At 45.4% G+C, this 23,331-nt stretch overlaps 1 protein-coding gene across 1 annotated transcript in view; it reads right to left on the bottom strand.

The window, feature by feature from the left end:
* The window catches only part of doc2a (double C2-like domains, alpha), a 66,219-nt gene that overhangs the window by 41,702 nt on the left and 1,186 nt on the right, over positions 1–23,331 (bottom strand). Inside the window, exons 2-3 of the mRNA XM_026163880.2 lie at positions 11,665–11,997; positions 4,798–4,877 (exon numbers count right to left, since the gene is read on the bottom strand). Coding sequence (XP_026019665.1) covers positions 4,798–4,877; positions 11,665–11,992 — 408 coding nt within the window. The 5' untranslated portion in view covers positions 11,993–11,997. The remainder of the gene's footprint in view (positions 1–4,797; positions 4,878–11,664; positions 11,998–23,331) is intronic.

Consider the following 23,331-nt stretch of genomic DNA (forward strand, 5'->3'; position numbering starts at 1 on the left):
CTAATAATAATAATAATGGATTGGATTTATATAGCGCTTTTCAAGGCACCCAAAGCGCTTTACAATACCACTATTCATTCACTCTCACATTCACACACTGGTGGAGGCAGCTACGGTTGTAACCACAGCTGCCCTGGGGCAGACTGACAGAAGCGAGGCTGCCATATCACGCCATCGGCCCCTCTGGCCAACACCAGTAGGCGGTAGGTAAAGTGTCTTGCCCAAGGACACAACGACCAGGACAGAGAGCCCGGGGATCGAACCGCCGACCTTCCGGTTACAGATGCGCTTCCCAACCCCCTGAGCCACGGTCGAACAGTGTTAATGTTCACATGTATAAACCTACAAGAGCGACTCGCTGCACCCGCCAGAGGTCCCGTGTCCACGGCAACATCGGGTCAGAGCTGGATCGTGTTTGAATAATGTGGATTCACTGCCCGCACAAAAAGCTGCTTCTTCAAATATTTAACCTTAGAATTGGTGGATTATTCTGCTGAACGTTTCTGGCAGCGGTTACCAGGCGTGTCTTTTATTTGCTGATGTTAAAGGTGTTAAAAAATTCTGAGCTTTCCCTCGTCCCTGCAGAAAGAAATGTGTGCACACAGCAGGGAGCGCCGAGTTAATCCACCTGCTCGAATCTGAAACTGCTCCTTCATCTGCTGCAGAAATGAGTCGATGCCAGGAGGGAAATCACCGACATTCAAGTAGGTACTCAAATTAAGAAAACAGCAGAGGAAACAAAGGATACAGCAGGTGCTCAGATTATCTCCCATCCCTCACGAAATGAAGCAATTTCATTCTCACATGTGTTTCTATTAGTGTTGCACTGCAGAGCGAGAGCAGCGCCGACTGCATCAATGTCACGGTGATCTAAGAGGGAAGGAGAGGACTTTGCCTCTGTGCTCGAAGCGGCTCGTGTTGATCTCTGCTTCATTAAAATCTGAAGACTTTGCAGCTTCAGGACACAAACCATACATGACAGGAACAGCTTTGAGCTCCAACAACTTTCTGTCACCAGCTGTGGAGCACGAAGTGTGATTCAGTAATGGGACCAGATTCTTTTCATTTGTATTAAGTGTTCAGAATTCGACTGTAGTTCATTATGACCTAAAGTTAGCTTCCTCCGTGTACATTAAACAAAGCCTTCCAGCACGACAACCAGAAACGTGCGTTTGGTCATCACGTTGGTCTTGTGGTGAAGAACAACCTCCAGAAGACCAAAGTGACGGTTACTGATGGGCTTCAGCCCCACTGATGGTGAAAACACCATCAAACCTGGAGGAGCTTCAGAGATGCTCAGGACTGGTGAGGAGACGTGTGTGAGAACCGCTGCAGCTCGTAGCACAAAGGACGACCGTTAGCATCGTTCTCCTGGTTTTTGTTCCTGTGCAAAGTGAAATAAAACTGGGACGTTTGGAAATTTGTCGGGGAAACAGTTTGTGAGAGGTGCACTCGTGTCCTCATGTGTAACACGGGCAGAGAGCCGAGTAGAAAAAATGCCGTTTTTTGAATTTGCTGAAATCTGTTTCTGGTTCTTTGAAGCTAACTTTGGTGTGACTAATGAAAAGCTTTTTGTGAAATACAAACACTTTTGAGTTGTTTATTTAATGAGAACAAAGAGTTTATTCTCACTGTGAAATATAAAGCGGTGAAGGAGGTGAAGCGACTGCGCCATAATTCAGATCAAGCTGTCACAGCAGAGTCCAATTTAAGTGTCACAAACAACAAGAGGGAGACAAACGGAGACTGTAAAGAGACGACGGGCTGCAGTCAGAGCAGGTTCAGCTCCCCACACTCTGGATCTGTGCATGCACACTGAGACAGCGGTGCATGCAGCACACGCCAACATGCAGGGAGGAGAAATCTCTTTAATATATGCTGCGTTTGTGCAGGTTAGCAATGCTGAACAGCCTCAGCAGTGTGCGCACGGCGACAGCAAACAAACACGTCTCCATCATATTTGTGTTTGTAATGATGGGAGACGCCTCTCAGAGGTTCTCTGAGACAGACAAAAATAACCTTTCATTTCTTTCCTCCCTGAAAATAACTCTTTAGATCCACTTTTTTTATAAACACCTAAAACTTCATAGACATTTTTTGTTGATGTCTGAAGGCATCAAACACCGACCCATCACTTCCTGGACTCCACAGCCTACTGTGGTTTGCAAATCCCACTTTATAAAGCTTCATAGAGGGTGGAGTGTTATATCCCAGTAACATGCAAGTAAAATACTAGAATTCCACTCAGCACACCTGGAGCTCAGGCTTCTTGAACAGTTAGTACAATAACCTCGCAGCTGCCATATTACGGGTCAAATAATGTCATTATTATAATTTGAAGGCTCCAACAGCACAAACACAGACTGGAGGTCCAGGTCAGATGAAGCTAGCAGACAGCTACAGCCACCTGTGTCAGCTACAGAGGCCACGCCCCTAATAATGCAAACATGGAGCCAGGCTATAAAGTGTTGGAGCCTCTAGTGGACGTTAGAGGAACTGCAGATTTTGGTTCTTTAGCCCTGTAAAGCTGATGCTTGTTGATGTTTCAGTAAAATCAGCACCAAAAAGTTTCTGCTGGGACGTCTGCAGTAACTCCACTTCATCCTCACGGAGCTGCTGTTGGTCCATCTGCATTCTGAAAAAGGTGGTGTAGATTAGCAGCTGTCAGATCTTTAGGAACACCCCGCTCTGGATACATGGATCAAAGGTGGAGCTGTTGGATGGGGTGGTTTGGCCACACTGAGCGCAGTAGTTATCAGGAAGAGAATAAAATAGAGAATAAGAGTTTTAATAAATATTCCTGATTTTTCCCATCTTCTGCCACAAGCTGGACCCAGATAAGTTTGCTCCCTCTCTGTGGGCTCGTGCTGAGGGTGGGGATGTCTTTCAGCTTCAGCTCTCTCTTCATGACGTCTCAAGCCGAGAGTCTGAAATCACTGTCTTGGTGTAAGATGTGCGAAACCAGGAGTACCAGATGCTCGTAGCGATTGTGATTGATGGCTCGTTAGACAGAGCTGGATGATTCTTCTCTCACTCTCAGAAGGACCATAATTTACAAAATGCATTCAATGTTTTATTCAGACTTGTGACCGAGCCCATAAACCCATCAGGAGAGTGTTTACTGAGGTCACAGAGGAAGTCATGTGTCTTCTGCACAACCAGGAATCTTTTTGCATCTGACAGAGTCGCCTCCTGTTTGACATTAGTAAGAATTACAGCTGTCGCAGTCAGACGCAGAGGCGACGCCATCTTTTGTAACATCTGTGAACAGTCATGGTGAGCTGTGAGATGATTCTCCGAGCAAGCCTGACGGATGAGAACCCAAAACAAGGTGCGGTGTAACCTGTGCCAGGTACAGGCAGGCCGTCACACGTCTACCATAAGGAGGAGTGATCTTTGGTGAAGAGCCAGATTCTCCATAAATACACAACAATATGCATCCTTTCCTGGCCTGTCCTCCCGGGCTTTAAGCAGGACTGTCTGTGGCGCTCAAATAACTCAGAGGAACGACTCAAAAACAGGAAATGGTGTGATGTGATGGCTTTAAAGCCAGGAATGAATCCCACGTGGTGTGAAGGAGAAAAACCTTCAAACATTTTGCAGCTGAAGGGATTTTAAAAAGAAGAGAGGTCAAAGATTTCAGCGAGCCGATGTCAGACACGGCTGGACAATTATGCAAAACGCCTACGAGGAGGTATTTTGGTTAAAGTGGGCGACGCTTGTACCTGGTGCCAGCGGAGTAGTACGTTTAGTCTGTCAGTCTGATGTTTGTAGTGATGTGTATCGCTGCTGATATTCAAACAAAATGTCAGATAACCTGAGGAACAGTTTTAAAAGGGACGAATTACACGTTGTTTTTCATAATGACACTTTGAGGTAAAACCTCAGTGAAACCAAATGCATCCTGATGTAAAACAGCAGAAAACGTCATATGTTTCATCTCACTTTAGGCTGTTTGCTGGATATAGCACACGGCACGCCCATCAGCATCACTTTGGTGACTCCAGCTCGACGCCTGCTCTTCACACCAAACACGGGTCTCCAGCCCGAGGCTCGGCCGCCTCTTATCTCACCTCCTCCTGACTCCTGACACCTGCTCTGGGACTGTTACTGGGTCAACGACGAGCTGAGGATGCACGCATCGTTTTCCTGCAGCTTCCTCAGATCCATAATCAGAGATTACTCTCGCTCCTCAGCAGCAGCACCCAGACGAATAAAAGTGTGTGAGTGAAATTTACTGACCAAATAACAATCTGTGCAGCAGACCCACGGGTCCAAGTAGCTCAATAAATCTGAATTTGCACAGAAATACTATTAGAGCTCATATTTATCTTTGACAGCACAGCCTTCATTATTCTTCACTCTGTGGAGGGAATCTAATTCGTAGCAGTTCATGAAACTAGAGCAGATTTAATTTATGATGAGTGGTGAAAATCCACAGCTGAGAGCAGACTTTAATTATTATTATATAACATAGTTCCCTGTGTTTAATCTGCTTTATGCAACTTTCTCATATATCATGATTATTATTATTATTACTCTTATTGGATTATAACTTGTCTTAAAAAAGCTAAACAAAGTGATTTTCACGTGAAGGGCTCAGGGCGGATTTTTCTTTAAAATCCTGGGATCCTCCTTAAACGTGTCTTTCATTCCTGATATGAAGGTTTATGAAATATACTGAAGTTACTGCACAGCGTAAATCAGCTGATCGGTTTTACTCCATATGGGCTGTATGCTTCCTGTTGCATGAAAACAGAGAAGAAGAGCGTGTCGGTGTCTGCAGAGCGTCCTCACCTTGGCCCGCAGCACGGTGCAGTGCAGCTTGTTGGAGCTCTGCTCGTACCTCAGCTCGAACTCCAGCGTTCCCAGAGCAGCTGGGGAATCATCGCAGGCAGAGGGAGGAAACAGACAACATCCATGATTCATGAAAGAAAACATGATTACAAGCCTCGCGTCAACAAGCGCAAGAGATCAAAACTGTTAGATTTAATTGAAAGCATGCAAGAGAACAGAGAAACATGTCAGGCATGTCATGCAATCAGAAGATGGGAATCCAATTCGGAGGAGAGCGCACGTGACTCACAGTCTTCCTACAAAGAAGAGCAAACATTCACAGCCGTGCACGTGTAACAGGGCACACACGCTCGCTCAGATAACACGTATGATTCACACTAACACATCACTGCTTACATAACTAACCGCACTCATACGCTAACTCTGAGCTGCTGTGTGTAGCGGACGAACGGCTACGTTACTCTGCTGCACGGTGAACGAGAGCGGCCTCTGCCACGTCCTGGTTTTTCTTCTTCACTGAGTGAACCTCGCGGCTCAGGGCCGCTGTGACTGAACATTTTAATGTTCAAATGACAGAAAGACATGAAAATGACTGCAGAGGCCACAGGACGAGATGGCAGTCACAGTAACACAAAGAAAAAGAAAATCAAACACAAAGGCGTGATTTTGGCATTAAGTTCATTTCTATGGAGCCCCTCTGATGACATGGTCGAAAAAAGAAATAAATTGTGGCCACGAAATACTATTTCGAGGACACGAAATAGGTCTAACGTGGCAACGAAACAGATAACCTGCGCACATCATATTGATACAATTCCTGGACAGCTGCGTAGAGACATAAGCATGAGAGTAGGCTAAACCTATGCACCGTGGACAGAGACAGTATGATGAAGTTTTATTTTAGGCTGGGGATGAGCTACAAATGCATTTTGAAAAGCCTGCAATGCAAGGAACCATTATTACGGAGAGACATTTAAACAGGATACTGCGAGCCCAGTTGCTTTACAGATGTACGTAGGACCTGGATTTTATTGTCAACCAACTGCAAGGGCCTGAAGGATCACGGTTATCGGTCAAGTGTTTCGTGCCCACAAATTAGCATTTCATGCTCACGAAATAGTATTTCATGGCCACAATTTATTTATTTTTTGGACCATGTCGTCAGAGGGGCTCCGTACATTTCAGTCTTCTGATGAAAATGTTTTAGTTTTACACAGTTTCAATTCAGGTAATCAGGTAAACTCCCAACACACAGTGATCAGGACCGAGTCAGGCCACGGGCAGGTTGTACAGGACTTTGTGGGTTGTTGTGATGAGTCCTTCGTTTCATTAAAGGCGTCAAAATCAAAAGACGTGATTATTGATTTTGGGAAGTCTTATAGCTCATCAGCCGCTGTCATTAAAGATACTGAGATTGTGCAGAGTGTGAGCCTGCGATTCGCTGTTTGGTAACATGACTCTGAAGAACAAGAACCAGTTGGGAGTTTTGCTATAAACTGCCAGAAAACTGTCAGGGCCTGTGGCCATGTATAAGTTAACAACGCGTGCTGAGGAAGGCTCGTGTTCAGTTTGACTCGCTCGTTGCCTTCGAGTTTCACCTGCGAGGTCGACCAAAAAGACTCCAGGTTTCTTTTATCCCGACTGCGACTCGTCTCCTTAATGGCAAATAATCCAAATAACTGTCGTGTGGCTTTTTATAATAATAATGGATTGGATTTATACAGCACTTTTCAAGGCACCCAAGGCGCTTTACAATTCCACTATTCATTCACACACTGGTGGAGGCTACAGGTGTAGCCACAGCTGCCCTGGGGCAGACTGACAGAGGCGAGGCTGCCATATCGCGCCATCGGCCCCTTTGGCCAACACCAGTAGGCGGTAGGTGAAGTGTCTTGCCCAAGGACACAACGACCCGGGAATCAAACCGGCAACCTTCAGATGCGCTTCCCAACCCCCTGAGCCACAGTCGCCCCGTGCTCATTTCATCATCACCATCACTTTTATTTATTCTTATTGTTGCCTTTGCTGCTAAACTAATTTCCCCTGTGGGACAATAAAGACAATAAAATAAAGTGAGTTGAATTGAAAATCCATCCATTCTTTTCCACTCGTATCCTTTTGCAGGGTCGTGGGGAGCTGGAGCCTATCCCAGCTGTCTTAGAGGATACACCCCGGACAGGTCGCCACACACAGACAACCATTCACACTCACATTCACACCTATGGCCACTAACTGCATGTGTTTGCACTGTGGGAGGACGCCGGAGTACCCGGACAGAACCCACACAAACATGCAAACTCCGCACAGAAAGACCCCGGCCTGAACTCAGGACCTTGCTGTGAGGCCACTGTGCTGCCCATGAATTGAGAATCTCAGATATTTTATTTGTAGATAGTACTCATACGCAGATCAACATAGCGAACACTTCTAGAAGCAAAATATTCAAACAAAAAAAGATTTAAAAAAATGAGAAATAGGGGGCGCTAGTGAGGCATGTGCGAGTGTAGACGTCCCTCGTCAAAATGACTTTAAGAAAATCTTTTAATGCTCTCAAAAGCACGTCAAACCCATCTTTTCGCCAAATTCATAACCTGCTGATTACTGTGGATATATTTCTGGGAGCCTTTCAACAATGGTGAAGCCCAAACTTCAGAAGAGCGATCGATGTAGGCCTGGAAGCCTCTTCGGACTCAGCTGGTGGGGACCCCACGCCTGCACTGGAAAAGGATGAATGTGAGCCGTCGAATAAACTGCTACTAACTGCTATGACTAGCTTGTGTTCAGAGATAAATACAATCAAGCCTAAATTGTGCACCACACTGGACACTCACATGTTAGAGATTTCTACCACCATAAGAGGCGAGGTATCATCCTTGAACCAGAGCATCCAGGCCTCAATTTCGGACATAAAAAGCGACGTAGCCAAGCACGATAACACTTTGACTGAACTGCAGGCCTGTGCCTCAAACCACTCTGACACCATCGCCATTCTCCAGGCCACTGTGGAGCGTTTGTCTACAGAGTTAAAGAAGTTAGATGAGAAATGTGAAGATCTTGAGGCACAATCCAGGAGGAATAATGTAAGAATCACGAGAATACCAGACGGCATAGAAGGACCCAGAATGAGTTTGTTCCACAACTTTTGGCGGGGGCGCTATCTCTCGAGGAGAAGCCGCTAATCGATCGACCACATAGAGAAAAAAATTTAACATTTAAAAAATAGGAAAACACGAGGAAAACTAACTTTGAATCTGAGCTTAAGTAAATCCCTCAGAGGCTGGATTGTGTCTTCAGTACAAAGATGATGTGGCTAACTTATCCGGTCGTTAAGTGATGACGTGACGAATCCTACTTCCGGGTCTAAAGTAGTCTGCGTTTAATATGGCTTTTGTGTTGTTAACATGTTTAATGTTTTGTATTTTCTTCTATTTGATCTCAAAAAGCTCCTAAAACAGTCAGTGATCACTGTTGACCTCCCTCGGCTTTTATTACCGCTAATCATTTATTTAAGCTCAGTTTTTAAAACCTTAGGATGTAACTACAGCCCAGCCCATGCAGCAGTATATGAATGACTAACCTCGTATTGTGGATGGATTATCTCAGTTGTTCTCCTGGCTGAAGTTTGGTCCTTTTACAGCATCCTGCCATGCGATTACATTTGTTCCTGACCACCGAGAACACTCACGTTAACTTTTATCGAGTGGAAAAAAAGTTAGCTTGTTTATATTATGCTAACATAGCTGTGTCGCTAGCTGTCACGTAGCACATCATTATATACCAGCTAGCCAAACTTCAGTAACCCTACAAACGTCCCTGCTGTTTAGTTTTCTGTCTTCATTTATGTTGACAGAGGTTAATATCTGTTATTAACCTCTGTCTCTCTTCCACAGCATGTCTTTATCCTGTCTTCCTTCTCTCACCCCAACCGGTCGCAGCAGATGGCCCCGCCCCTCCCTGAGCCTGGTTCTGCCGGAGGTTTCTTCCTGTTAAAAGGGAGTTTTTCCTTCCCACTGTTGCCAAAGTGCTGCTCATAGGGGGTCATATGATTGTTGGGTTTTTCTCTGTATCTATGAAGCGCCTTGAGGCGACTTATGTTGTGATTTGGCGCTATATAAATAAAATTGAATTGAATTGAATTGAATGTTGGAAGTGATAGCAGAGGTGTACGTTTTAATTTGTTTCCAAAACCCCGCAGTCAGGACATGCTATATTGTATTTAGATAGAAGCTAGCGAGCTAACTTCCTGCTAACTTCTAACTCCGTTAAATGTCATAAATTCCGTTTTCATGGATGCCTGGATGTTGAACTCAGTTGTTACACCTGGTAGAGCAGAACGCTGATCATTTTATTAAAGATGAAAGACTTTAGACAGTTTTTCAACTCTCAGTAATGCCATAGTGATCGTTTGATATATGGACCTGCAGCGGAGTTTAGGCCCAGACACGGCTAGTGACGTCAGACTGAACGACCGGATTAGCTCAGCTAACTGCACACAGTTGGTACAGAAAAAGGCGGGAAAACCAACTGCCATCCAGCGTGAGACACAGACATGGAAGCCTGTTGATTTAGTCTCAGCGTCTGTCCTGTATAAGAGTAAAACTCAGCATCTCAACACTATGAGACACATTTACAGAACAGCTAATGATGACTTTATATCTCATAAGGTCCTGTTTGTATCTGATAGCTCACTCTGCATCCCAAAGACATGATCGCTGTCACATCCAGGTAGCTTTGCATCTCGTGGCCCCGACTCTGTATCGTGTAAGATAACTAACTGTCCCACAAAGGCAGCCTAGTAATGATGCTGTATTTTAAGTCTGTGTGTCTTTTAGTATCTCGAGGCAGAAGCAGACTTCAGTTTCTGTATTTCGAGTCTTTTGGCCTTTTTTTCTGTAAGTAAAACATCAGACGTCGTCCTCAGAAACTTAAATCAGTGCTTCTGACTGTTGGATGCACTTTTCTGAGTCCATCCTATAGTCGTCCTCTCTCTGCTTAATCCACTGCAGTCCTGAACACTGAGTAAAAATAAAAAAGACTCCTGCTTCCACCCACCTACATTGACTTACAGCAGCCCGAGGCAGCGACGGCTGGAACATGTCAGCAAAACCTCAAAACGCCCTGTGACCGTCCTGCGCAGGAATCATTGCTCTGCAGCAGCGAAGCCCGAGGCTGCAGGGATCACGCGTGCACAAAGGAGCGCCCCTGTGAAGGCGTTCTTTGTTAGCCAGAGTTCCTTTTATGTTTGATCAAAGCCTGGAGTTTCTGTTCGAGGAGACGGCCTGTCAAACTTTGGCGCTCTGCTCCTCCCTCAGGCTTTCCCCGCTCTGATGAATCTGACGCCTCGTTATTAAAAAGCACAAAAAAATCATCAAGTGGTGACTGCAAAACAAATATATGTTAATGAGGGGATAAAAATGGTAAAAACCTCTAATTAGTCTTTGCTTTCTGAATCACAGCGGAGCTTGAAAACATGTCAGCAGCTCTGAGAGCATTCAGCCTGACTCATTTATCACAATTTATTCTCGTGTTGTAACTGAAGCGGCGATGAAGGAGAGGATGAAGGAGAGGATCGGCGCACTCGCGCTCCTTCTGCTCCTCCAGACGAGCCGGTGCCGTCACATTTCAGCCCTCTCTGAAGTTGACGTGTTTCGGCCGCGTCATTTACCTGCCTCCCCAAAAACGCTCAGCATCTGCAGTCTGGCCGAGCTTCAGCACGAGAGGCGTACGCGTCAATGTGTTGGTTACGTATGTGTGAGCTGCAAACACATGAATTATGCATCCACAGTGCAGCGGCGGAGGAACGGCTGTTAGGGTTGCTGCTGGTTAAATCCATGAAACGATCAGACTGGAGCTGCTGCAGCGTTTTTAGGTCCCTCAGTTACTCCGAGCGACCTTCGTGGTGCTTCTGCAGACTCTGTGACCTTTCATCCCAAACCCACATCGACATCTCCATAAAAGGTGATTACGGCACGTTAGCCAAAGGAGACTTGAGCACTGTTGTCTGAAGGAAATTCACAATGAAAATATTTGTTTTCGTTCCAGCCTAAGCCGGCTTTCAGCCTCCAGTAAACAACATGATTCACTAAAAAAGACGAGAAATAATTCAGCCCCAGATTTGTTCTTCAGAGAGAGAATTAAGAGATTTAAGAGACGTGGAGAAAATATTTCAGTCCATCTGACAGAACCAAAACATGCTGTGATGTCACGCAGAGGTTTCTCAGCCCTGCTTTATCTGCACTACTGTGCATCCACGCAGGGGTGTTGATCTGGTCAGGTATGTAGCAGAGGGGTTGTTCGTGAGTTTCAGCTGCTTCGGTGTTCATTAAAATAACAACAGGGGCAACAATGAGTGGGATCATCCTGACAGGGAGCAGCGCAAAGGCAGAAACATACAAAAAGAGCTTTGGATGTCCTCCAGGAAGCCTGGAGATACATCTGGAGATCCTCACCGAGCCGACAGAGCCGGAGGATGAAGCTGCTCACAACACGCATTCACTTTCAAACTCATTGCAGGCTTTTGTTCTCTATAGTGTTGTGTTTGCATGTTTGAATACAATTTTGAAGCCATTTTCCTGCAAAATATAAATGAATGAAGGGTAACTGTAGACTGACAGCTGTGATGGTCCTCTGTGCTGTGTTACAGGCCTAACGGTGGATAACCGAGAAGCAAAAACAAATCCAAACCTCAAAAGCATCACTGGGACCGTGACAGTGGCGAGTCACGATATTTTTGAGCCTCATGAAATGTATGAAAACAGACTTGAGACGGAGCGCCGTGCAGGAAGCAGCCTCAGGGTGACGTTAAACAGATGTGTACAGATGCAGGGTGACACACGCACACAGACACATGCCGACAGCGAGGCTCACTGCAGTCGTCGCTGTCGGAGCTGTTGATCTCCACCGACGTGTCCACGCTGCTGGTCAGGGATAGGGACCCGCCCCCGCCGGGCCTGCCCTGGGCCAACAGAGGAGACAGGAGGTGAGACCCGCCCATTCCCGAGGCCACCGAGCCGGGGCTGAGGGACGGCGGCGGGGACACGGCGGGGTTGGGGGAGACGGGGGTGGGGGAGGTGGGGGACAGGCGGGGGAAGTAGGCGGAGATCTGGCGGATGGGTCTGATGGGGCCGGGGCAAACGTCTATGGCCATGTGTTCCTGGATGGAGATGCTGAGCTTCTTTCCTCTCCGAACCGTCATAGAGTCTGAAGACAAACAAACAAACAAACAAACAAACAAACAAACCTGTTTACTCACTGAGAGCTTTGATCTCAGCACATTAACAGCATTTAAATTCAGATTGTTTCGTTTATTGTGGTTTTTTTAGTTTAAACTAGATTGGTTCAAATACAGATGAATTAGATTTAGATTAATAATAATTAACTTTGATTTATAGGTTTAACTTTATGTGGGTTTAATTGAGTTTACTTTGGTTACAGTTATATTATTAAGTTGGTTTAGTTGAGTTTAAATTTGGGTTAGTTTGGATTAGTAGTCTGGTTTATTGTCCCTGCTTTGGTTCGTTAACCCAGTTAGTTACAGACCCAGAATAAGTGTTTAACCCAACAGTTTCCTAAACCTGAGCGAGCATTATGAACTCTGACTGACACACAAACATCTGATCTGACTTTCTTTACGTGTCCTTAAGGAGACATTCATGAAGCCGGGTCTGGATATCCGTTTGGACTCATTTGTTTGAAGTGACTCACAGAAAAACTGAATAAAAGCTGAATGGATCTGTTGTGATGAACACCTGAGGAACACTTGAGTGCGTTTGATGTCAGATTTCAAAGGAAATAGCACGAGGCGTTTGACAAATTAGTCACGGGAAAGGTGTTGCTGCTGTCACAGGACTTAATTGAGCCACCAGGAGATGAAAAGAATTTGAAGGGAGCCTCAGATTTTAGGCGGTTCATGACTAATTATCCCAGATTTTTCTTCCTGGCAATGAAAGGAGAAATTGTCGTCATATTTTGAGGAGAATCTCTGACAGTCACGGCCCTGAAGACACGATCATTTTAAGGGTTCTTTGTAGTGAATTGTACCTGCGATCTATCAGAGATACCTCATCACACGGCGCTGCTTTCTAAGAACTGAATGTGACGAGCTTCAGGTTACATCAGGTAAAATAATGGCAGTGAGCAGTGGAGCCTGTCCCAGCACTCATAGCTGTGAGCGGCGGCGCACACCTGGACAGGTTACCCATGTGCCGCAGGGTGAACACAGAGACAGACGGCCAGTCACACCCTGTTAGCTGCATTTCATTACAAAATAAAATCCACGAGGAAAAAACACTTTGACTCTTCCTTCTGTTTGGTCTTATTATCCTCGCCCAGCTTTTCCTCCTTTCTGAATAACTGCACTGTAATTATACACTTTGTTTCCCCAACCTATGCTATTTAAAACATCCTCAGCTGTCTCTGGATGACTCGAGTAAGGATGTCTCAAACTGCTGCAGCAGTTTGTTCAATAATCCTCTGACCTGAAATTAAATGCAGTGTTTCATTTGACAGAAACTCGGTTTTATTTTGGCACTAACAGCACATCTCACACAGACGGAGGCAGTTTTATTGACAGCCGGCTGTAACACTGATAAATATGTTAAGCCAACTGCAGGCGACTACTGTTGTGGTCCAAAGACAGGAATAGACTCGAGCTGCAGGAGAAATATCAGCTAAACTCTGCGAAGAAGCCTCATCGCCAGCCGTCTTTATCCAGATGTTCAATCCTGTTGTCACTTTTACAGCTGCTGATCTCTATGAACATGCCGGGTCAGAGATGAAGATCTGGACCAGCTGACTAACAGCAGGCAAAGAAAACTAGCATTGGATTAACGGGGAAGAGTACAGTCCAAGATCCAAGACCCAACCAGGCAACCCACATCATCACTGAAAGATCAGAGTCATAGTCCACTTTATTTATGCAGCACCAAACTACAACAACGGTCACCCCAAGGTGCTTTATATTAGACGTCAGTACAATAATATAGATGAAACCCAACAATTATATGACCCCGAGCACTTTGGCGACAGTGAGAAGGAAAAACTTTGTTTTAACAGGAAGAGAGACGGGTGCAGTGAAAATCAGCAGGGCTGAGCGGACGTAGACCGGGATACAAGTCAGGACACATCAAACATGTGAGCAGAATATCCCAAATTAAACACAGCAAACAAACCAAAGTCAAGACCAGAGTGAGTTAAATATCAAGTTCAAACCAGGCTGGACTTTAAGTGTTGCCGGACGAGTCTGATCAAAAGAAGACACGAAAACCTGTCGATGTCACTGAAAGCAGAGATACTCCTCAGAGTGACATGAGTGAGCTGACAGAGTGACAGAAAGTCGTGGAAGTCTTTCCACGGGTGTCTGTCTCCACAGGAATGACGAGGCCAAGTCTCAGCCCGGTGCTGCCAATCAAACGCACCCGATTGGCTGATCATCACCAGTGTGAGCACATCTGTAGAGCTGAGGTTTCTGATGTTTGCAGGTCTGGAGCGTTCAGGTGTGTTAACAGCGACACAGTCGTCCCAGGAGTGGACGTCCCAGCAAATTCAGCCTGAGTAAAAACCCAGGAGCTCCATCTCAGACTCCACAGGCCCCAGTCAAAGGTTAAAGGTTAAACGTAGCAGCACAGTTAGAAACAGACTGAGCTGAAAGTCTGTCCATGAAGCACAAAACCAAACTCATAAGACCTCAGAGCAGCTGTGAGCGCGGCGCTGGAGGGATGATGGTTTGGGTACCTCGGGGTCACTGAGTGGACCGTGAGCTCCTTCATCAACAGCAGAGTGTTGGACCTCAGCGACACAAACAGAAACACCTGTGTGGACGGACACCTGCTGCGTTCATCAGCCCGGCTGTGCTCGAGGGAGTTAAAGATGCAGAAAAAGGATCAGCGCAGCTGTTTAAGCTCAGAGCTAACAGTCAGGAGGCGAGCGTGTTCGATCCCCGTGTTAAAGGAAACCCTTTTCTTCTGTTTGACACATGGTAGTCCTGACAGCAGCTCCACGCCGCTGCAGCAGCTGACAGCAGGTGTTTAATGAGGAGTGTGTGTGTCTGACACATGAAAAAGAGGGAAAGAGGGAGGGTTCATAGAAAGCACAAAGAAAAGGTGTCGCAGCAGGACGCCGACACACATGGGCCGATGAAAACAGGAAGTTTAACGACCACAGTCCTGTAAGGAGGTGTGGACATAACGGGGGGGAAATCACACGACCAGAACGACCCGAGAGTGAAAAGTTAGCTCGCTAACAACACACACACACAGCCTGCAGGTTGCATGAACAGCAGGGGGAAGTCAAACAGCTTCTTGGGCCTCGAGCCAGAATATTTAATCAGCGAGCCCCTGAGGGGAGACCTCCACCTGCTGCAACAGCGAGACAGGTGAGACGCCTGAACGCAGCTCAGACTGCAGAGCGAGGCCTCAGCAGCGTTAGCAATGAGAACAAACCGCAGTCAGAACGGCTCACCTCAGCTCCAATGTGTTTGCTTTAGAGCAGCTTTGCTCTCAGATTAAACAGATCTTTGAGTCAGGCTCACGTTTGTGCAACTTTCATTTAGTTTGTGTGAAGGAAGCTCGAGGAGAAATACTGAGCTACAGGTGAGCTAAACGAGTCCAAGAAAACAGTTCAGAGATCTGCTGTAAATAAGCAAAAGCTCTGCCATCACGTTTACATCTCTGTACACGCCAGAAACCACGTCAGATTGTGCATCAGGCTGGAAACGTGTTTATTTCTGCTGCAACGTTTAACATAGGAGTCTGCTGGAGCCCCTAGTGGACGTCGGATGAACTGCAGGCGTCGGCTTCATTTCAAACATTGTTTTATCTGCAGGCTGAATAAAAACCACATAGATAAATGCAAAGTCCCTCTGAATTCAACATGCACTGTTATTATTTTTAGAAATTGACGCTGATGACGTCAGCATCCTGTTCTATTTAAAATATCTTTATTTACTGTGCAGATTAAAACGCCTGATTACATTTCATAATAAAACCTTCTAGACTTTATGTTCCAAAGCCTGAACACAAAGTCAGTTAGTCATCTTGCTCCTGAGTGAGAGAGCTGAATCCTCACGCTTTGACCTTTCAGAGTAATTTTCGTGGTCAAATGTGGCGCCAACAGCCCTCCAGACCCGAGGAGTGCAGATCGCCGCCGCAGGCTCGAGTGGACGCTGAGTGACCGCACAGGTCGAGGTAAACCGTGTCAGAGGTATTACACGATGATTCACTTTAACATTTACCTGTGAATATGATACAAAAACACATTTTATGGGACTTTCAGTGGTTTCTGCTGCAGCACACGTATGACTCATGCCTTGAAGTGCTGATTATAAGAAATGCTTAAGATTGCTTATTCAAGGTAAAGTCTTTTAACTAAAGGCCATGATGAAGCAGAAAAGCTTTCTCAGAGTTTCTTCTGTGTGGAGCATAAAGCAGCGAGTGCTGCCTCTGCTCGAACACTCTGGGGACGCTAAACAACACCAATAAATATGCAACTCCAAACCAGCTCCACCGTCAGGAGAGCCGACTCGATTTAACCAGGAAAAATGCACAACAGGCAAAATAAAAGTACGCAAGTCACTGCTTCGACCGCCAGTGTCATCCTCCATGTTTTTCTGCTTTATTTACTCCACAAAGACTAAAATTCAAAATCTTACATTTGTATTTCCTTCTATTACTGGCTTATATGGAAGGCCACGCATGAAATTATTAAAATAGATTAATTAATAAATCAATATGCCATGAAATGCATTATTATTGCTTTTGGTTGTATTACACTATATCCCCTCTATTTATGTACTCTGTGTGTAATCCATTACTTTGTTTATTAGATATCCATCTCACGGGAGCCAGCAGCCCTCTCTCTCTGTCAGCCACCTCATTCATTTCCTGTTTTACTTTGATAGCTGGTCGTCTCTGTTTTTGAGTTTCACTTCCTCCTCGTTGTCTTGATTGTGTTCAGCTGTTTCTCGTTGCCCTCCTGTGTTCGTCCCTGTCTTTGCCTGCCGGTGCTGGTTCTGGTCACCGTGTTACTCCCTGTGCACTCTTGGATCTTACAGCCGGGTCTTTGACATTAAAAGTTTGATATTTGTTCCTGAGCTCTGCCTCCCTCGTTCTGCGACTCGAGTTAGGAAACTCTCTCTGTAGTTTTTGACAGATGCTGTTCAGTCTGTCTGTAAATCTCCCACTGCCTCCCTCTCTGACTTCTGCATTTGTTGCACCAACATGGAGTCAGCATCCACCCTTTTCTGACTGCGAGCTGTGGCCTCAGATGTGGATGCTGATTCTCATCCCGTCTGCAAACTGCATCAGAGTGTGAGGGTGGATAATCCCTGCAGTTATGAACACGCATTACATTACAGCAGATTGAATAAAAATGTAATAGTTTTAATAATATTATAATAATAATATTATCAGCCTTCGTTCGTGCACTGATGACAGCACTGAGGTAAATTGAATGTAGCGCGGCTCAAACCTGATTGAAACCTGATTACAGGTTTGTTAATCCTCTGCGAGCCGAGGCTGGAGAACAGAACTGTTCAGTTTGTGACAACATTTAATCGTGCTCCTTATTCTGTTTAACGAGCGCGTGTTTTTCAGCTTAGCGGTGTTATGTTGAGATTCGTGTCCACAAACTGAAGACTTCTGCTGTTAAATGAGCGCGGCGGCGAGGACGATGCAGCTGTAAGGAGATGCAAGCTGCTCGTTTGGGTTTAGATGAAGTGTAGAAACCGTTCGGGGGGTTTTTAAAGCTCAGTTTTCACCAGGCTGAGAAGATGTTCACAAACACACACAGTTTTGTAATGACTAGTTCACCTTCTGCTCTGAGACCACCTCAGAGTGAAAGGAGGCAGAGGCCTTGTCATTAGCCCAAAATGTTCAACAGCTGGCTCCAGTTATCTAACGCCTGAGCTTGGACCTGCAGCTTCTTTCTTGTTAAGTGATCATAAAGAGAGAGGACGACTCAGATGTCCGACAGGACATTTAAGCAGTGGGAGATTTCACACGCTGTGTAATTGGAAGGAGATCATGCTTGTTTAAGTGTCTCTTCCTTAGAAACTCTGCAGGGCGTCCTTAACAAAGCCGGAGCAGAACCTCGAGTCGAACATGCACGCGCCGATCAAACAAAAGATTTGGGATTGGACGCGTCCTGCACATGATGTTGCTTATTGTTCTTAAGTATTCCACTTAAACCAGTGGAGCAGACAGGGTAAGAGATTAGGAGCTAACGACCTGCTGCTGGATGCAGTTTGGAGAATGCACCAGTTTTGTTTTTGTGTTTTACTCGGAGATCTGAGGAGAGATTCTGCTGTGTTGCTTGGTTCGGCCCTCAGAGAAGAGCTCCAAATAAAATTAACAGAATAAATCCTCATTCTGTGTGTTCGGCCTGCAGGAAGCTTGAAGCTTGTTTTCAGGCAGAAGTAGTGCAGTCCTATTAGCAACACACAAGACAGAAACAGCAGGGTCACAAAGCATTGCAAGTGTCTGTGATGCTCCTTCAGTTCCCAAAACAAAAACACACACAGAGCTCACGAATTTACACGTTAGCTACACCTAACAACCAGCAAAACACCTGTATACGAAAGATGTAATCAACCCAATGGTTAGATTCAAACAGCACAAACAGGTCCAGAGGTGCAGCTCAGGTGAAGCTAGCAGACAGTTAGCAACTAGAGTCACCTGTGTCACCATCCACCTGTCAGTCACAGAGGCCACGCCCCTAATAATACAAACTTTAATCCTTAATACAATTTAAAAAGGTGAGTTATAAAAACAGGTGCCATGAAGGGGACATGATCCACAGAGACCAAACTGTTTGTGTATCAGCCTGTAAACATGTTTATTTCTGCTGTAAGGATTTAACATGAGGGTCTATGGGGACTGACTCACAGCTGCCTCAGCTGGACATCAGGGGAACTGCAGGTGCTGGGGCTTCATTTTTCATCCTTAGATGCTAATGTTTGGGCCATAGCGCTTTATTAACGGGGAAAACTACGTTTTCTAGATAAAATCTCAATTCTAATCAGCTATTTTATTCTATTTAATTTATCCTATTCTATTGTTTTTCTTAATTGTTGCTGCTCTTAACTTTGTACTGTCCACTTTCTGCCGTGACCAAGCAAATTTCCCACTTGTGGGACTAATAAAGGTTTATCTTATCTTATCTTATCTTATCTTATCTTATCTTATCTTATCTTCATTCACCTAATTTTCCAGGGAAGAAGAGTGAGCTTTGAGATGCTCAAGCATTTCAGCATCAACATTTTAACTTTACTGAATTTAATTTGAACTTAATTTCATGAGAAGTCAAATTTATTAGGCTGTTCTTGAACGCTAATCACTTTGTCCCACTGAGGAGATCTCCAGGCATCGTGTAAAATTTCAAAATGTAATGAGGATGTAATTATAAATTAGAAGTCACACATCTGAGACGCCGTCTCCTGGGTTTAAAGCTTCCTGTTTTGATTTTCGGGCCCTTCCCACTCTGTCACGTGTGTTTGCTTCCCGAGTGTCTGTGGCGCTCGGGGCCGTCATGTTTAATTCAGGGGGAGGTGGCGTTTATCAGCCAAAACATTCTCCCACATGAAAGTGAAACCTGGTGCCCGTCCAGTGTTAGATATGCAGTCACAGCGGGATTACTGGTGAGACTTCGACACAGGGGAGGATCTTAATGAAGACACACAAAACGCCTCTCCCTGCCGCCACTCACTCGTCCCGGTCTCGTTCCCACCCTGGAGTCTGCAGACGCTCTCCCCTCCCCGCTTGTTTTTACTCGCCCTGTCACCGTTTCATGTTCCTCTCCGCATTAACAGTCTCAGCCTCGCTGTGCAGAGGCGACTCGGTGGTCAGAGAGTCCTGTCACCTCATATACGCTCACCTGATGGCTGAGTGACAGGTGTGAGGGGAGCTGCAGCCGCACACGTCGCTGTGATTGGACAGATTCTGTCACTTTTCAGCTCCTGGCAGTTTCAAACCAAATTGCACGACAATAATTAAGTTCATTGTTAATTCAATCATGCACTGGAGTTTTCTCTTAATGATGACGTCACAGATTAGCTGTTTTCACAATACACCCCTTCGCCAAGGAGGCCACGCCCCTAATGGTGCAAAGAGTTTTTTAGCATCAGACATGAGGATTACTTTGAACTGTGACTCATGCAAAGCTGCTCTGCAAGGTCAGTCACTGTAGAGACAAAAGATCTGAAATTTGGAATAAGCACAAACACACAGGAACCAGCTGCTGCTCCTCCATAACTTCATTAATTACTTATGATTATTTGATTATTATTGCAGGGTTTTCATTTTTACTCTGTCTCACAGCTTCCTCTCTTCCTAAACTGAGCATCAGCTCTGTGCTGCAGAGAGGAGAGACGAGGAAACCTAATATAATTCAGTTGTTCTGCCAAAAAAAATCTCTGTTCCTCTCTGGGATTTGAAATCCTCCAGCCACAGAAAATACCACATTATAATTCATAACCAGCTGCATGCAAATCAATACCCAGGCCTGATGTTACTGGCTGATGTGAGGAAGCTGCTTTGGCACAGAAAAAGGAGGAAGGGGGGGAGCAGCAACACGTTAGCATAGCATCCATCACAAAGCGACACGCAGTCAGAAGCAGGAGGCAGCGTGATCCAAGCACACGGATTTGGACATTTGGTTTTTCGGTTGTGGTTGTTTGGTTGGAGTCAGAGAGGTTGTAATTATTTTAATGAGTTTAACGAACACACGACAGCTCGCTGGCCTCAGAAGCAAACACATCGTCATCACACTGAAGCTTGTGTGTCATCGGTCCTGTCTTCCTCACACGGCCCCTCCCTGAGCCTGGTTCTGACGGATGTTTCTTCCTGTTAAACGGAAGTTTTTCCTTCCCACTGTCACCAACTGCTTGGTCATAGAGGCTCAGCCTATTGCTGGGGTCTCTCTGTGTTCACATTATAACTGCTGCTGTGATTGGTTGCTATATAAAAAAAACTGTACTGAACTTAATTAAAAGCTGAGCGAGGCCGGGCGGTCGGTGTGCAGGTGTGCACTTGTGCAGGTGTGCAGGTGTGCACTTGTGCAGGTGTGCATGTGTGCACGACCGTGAGCGCGCAGTCTCTGATCTCATTGTTCATCTGTGTGACGCTGCAGAAGCTTCCAGTTCGTTTTCATCATGTTCGAGGTCTGTCACATTAAAAATTATCAGACTTATCTTTGTTCTCTTTAAGTAATTAAGATGAAATTAGCTGGCTGGGCCAAGTATTAGATTTGGGACATTCGCTGGCTTGGTAGCATCCACCCATCTGTTGGAGGGTGGTGCAGCTTCCTTTGATGTTTTAACTGCTGATTTTAATTGGCCTGTTTTGTTTGGGACCAAATGGCGCCACAGCAGATCAGCAGCAGTCGCACGAGGTGCTGCTCGGTCCTGTCTCTTTAAGAACCTCCTTCCCTAAAAGCCTACTTTCCTCTGATTGGCTAACATCCAGAAACCTGCTGAGGGGCGGTTTGTGCAGCAGAACAACTGAATAAAGAAATCTGGCTGGAACGTACGACAGAAACACGGTGAAGCATGAAGGTCCCGTTTTCCCCTGTAGAGCAAAGCCAGTGGATGACCTTTACAGCACAGCTGTATACAGGAAGGTCCCGTGAATCATTAATGACTGCACGCGTCGCTCTATAGATCAGCCCCGACAAGGAGAACCATCCACGAGGTTCTTTATTCTAAATGCCATTAATGTGGTGAGCAAACTACAGCACACTCACACAGTGAACTATACTGCTGTTTTTATCTTTTAGGCATAAAATCTTATTTTGTGCTCATTTTATATCTTTTTGTGGCAGCATTAGTGATTATTTGTAGCTACATTATACACAGGAACTCCGGCCCCAACAGTTTGGTTAATGCACTGCACTTCCATCGGGTCAGCAGAAACATAAGGTGGAAAAGTCACGTTTTAGCCTCATGCTGAACACGTTCATATCAGATCTTTCTTGTTCTTTGGCTTCGCTTCTGTTTAAGATTTCCCACTTGGTGCTAAATGGATTAAAATAAATAAATGGGTGGATATGAACCTGAAGCTAAGGGTAAACCTGTTTGGAAGTTAGGAGGTTAAATCTGCCAACGTGTTGCTTTCAGTGCTCCTCAATAACCTCGCAATAAAAAATAAACTTTTGATTAAGTTATAAGTGAACCATTGGAGTCATGTCTGTGTCCAGGTCAGTGGAAGATTAATGTTGGGATTAATTGAGCCTGACTCAGAAATGTTTAAAGGACACATCAGTTTGGCTGAAACAAAAACCAACCTTCACCCTGCAGAGGTCACATGGCTGATGTTACAGTCGATTCTTCCTTTTCCTGAAACCTGCGGTCGAGGAGCACCACCACCTCAACGACTCCTGTAACCACCTGCCCACCCAGAACTCCCGTCATCAGGTCACCCTCCTACGTTAACCACCTCTTACCCATCCCTCTTCTGTCCTTGCTCCAGAAATGGCACAACAGCCATGACCTCACCAGAGCCAATCAGGATGTCTCCAACCTGTCAGTCATTCCTTATTTATCCCCATCATCCACAATTTGCTCTGCTCTTTAAGCCTGTAAACTCACATTATTTTGTCATGGTGCTCACTATTAAAATAATATAACATGTAATTTGAATTTAAAAAAAGTGACAGGGCCTCCGTCATACTTTCATCCATTCTTTGAATAGTGGGTGGTGCCAGTTCTCCACTTAATGTCATTTTAACCATCGCAGAATAACAACAGACGAGCTCCGCTCTAACTTCGAGACAGGAAGAGGAAGGAAATCTGATTCTCCTGGTTTCCTGTTCAGTTCAGGTTTGGTTAGAGTCTCATCGCGTTCGTCTCTTCACTGGATCAGAAGCTTGAAGCGGAGCTTAGCAGACCAAAAGTCCAGCAGCTGAAAGCATCAGCATGGACAGGATTAAATATGAGTCCAAGGTCCTGATGCCACTTTTGTGCTGCTGCTCCGTGTTGGTGCTTTTGCAGTACTGCTATCCAAGTTTCGTCAATGAACAGCGAGGTCAAAGGAATAAAGTTCTGCAGAGAGAACAGATGTTTTTCAGGCAACCTGTGGAGACTTTCTTCTATTTGCAAACTGATTTCAGCTTAAAGTAGCTGAGGTACCATCGCAGCTTCAATGTCAGTGTCAGTCAGTGACGGACATGATACTGAATCATTTCCAGAGTCATCATGTGCGCTTACTTCTTTCTGTCTTTATTTCATGACGACTTTTCCACCAGAGCCAAGTTATTGAGATAAATGTTTTAAATCATCATAATTCACAGCATGCAGCACATGCATGACGTGCTAAACTGCACAAAGACCCAAACAACAGACAAAACTTAACCACAGCGATGCCACAGTTTGGTCTCTGGGCTTAATTCTCGATTAACATCCAGATAAAATCCCAGAATTTAATCAAACCTGGAGCTCAGCCTCGTTGCACGGTCTGTTGCTATAGTGACCTCACAGCAGCCATATTATTGGTCAGATGCTCCAAAAGGCTCCAACAGCACAAACACGGTCCAGAGGTCCAGCTC

This window comes from Astatotilapia calliptera, chromosome 4 (genome assembly GCF_964374335.1).
Source record: "Astatotilapia calliptera chromosome 4, fAstCal68.1, whole genome shotgun sequence".
Classification (NCBI taxonomy): Eukaryota; Metazoa; Chordata; class Actinopteri; order Cichliformes; family Cichlidae; genus Astatotilapia; species Astatotilapia calliptera.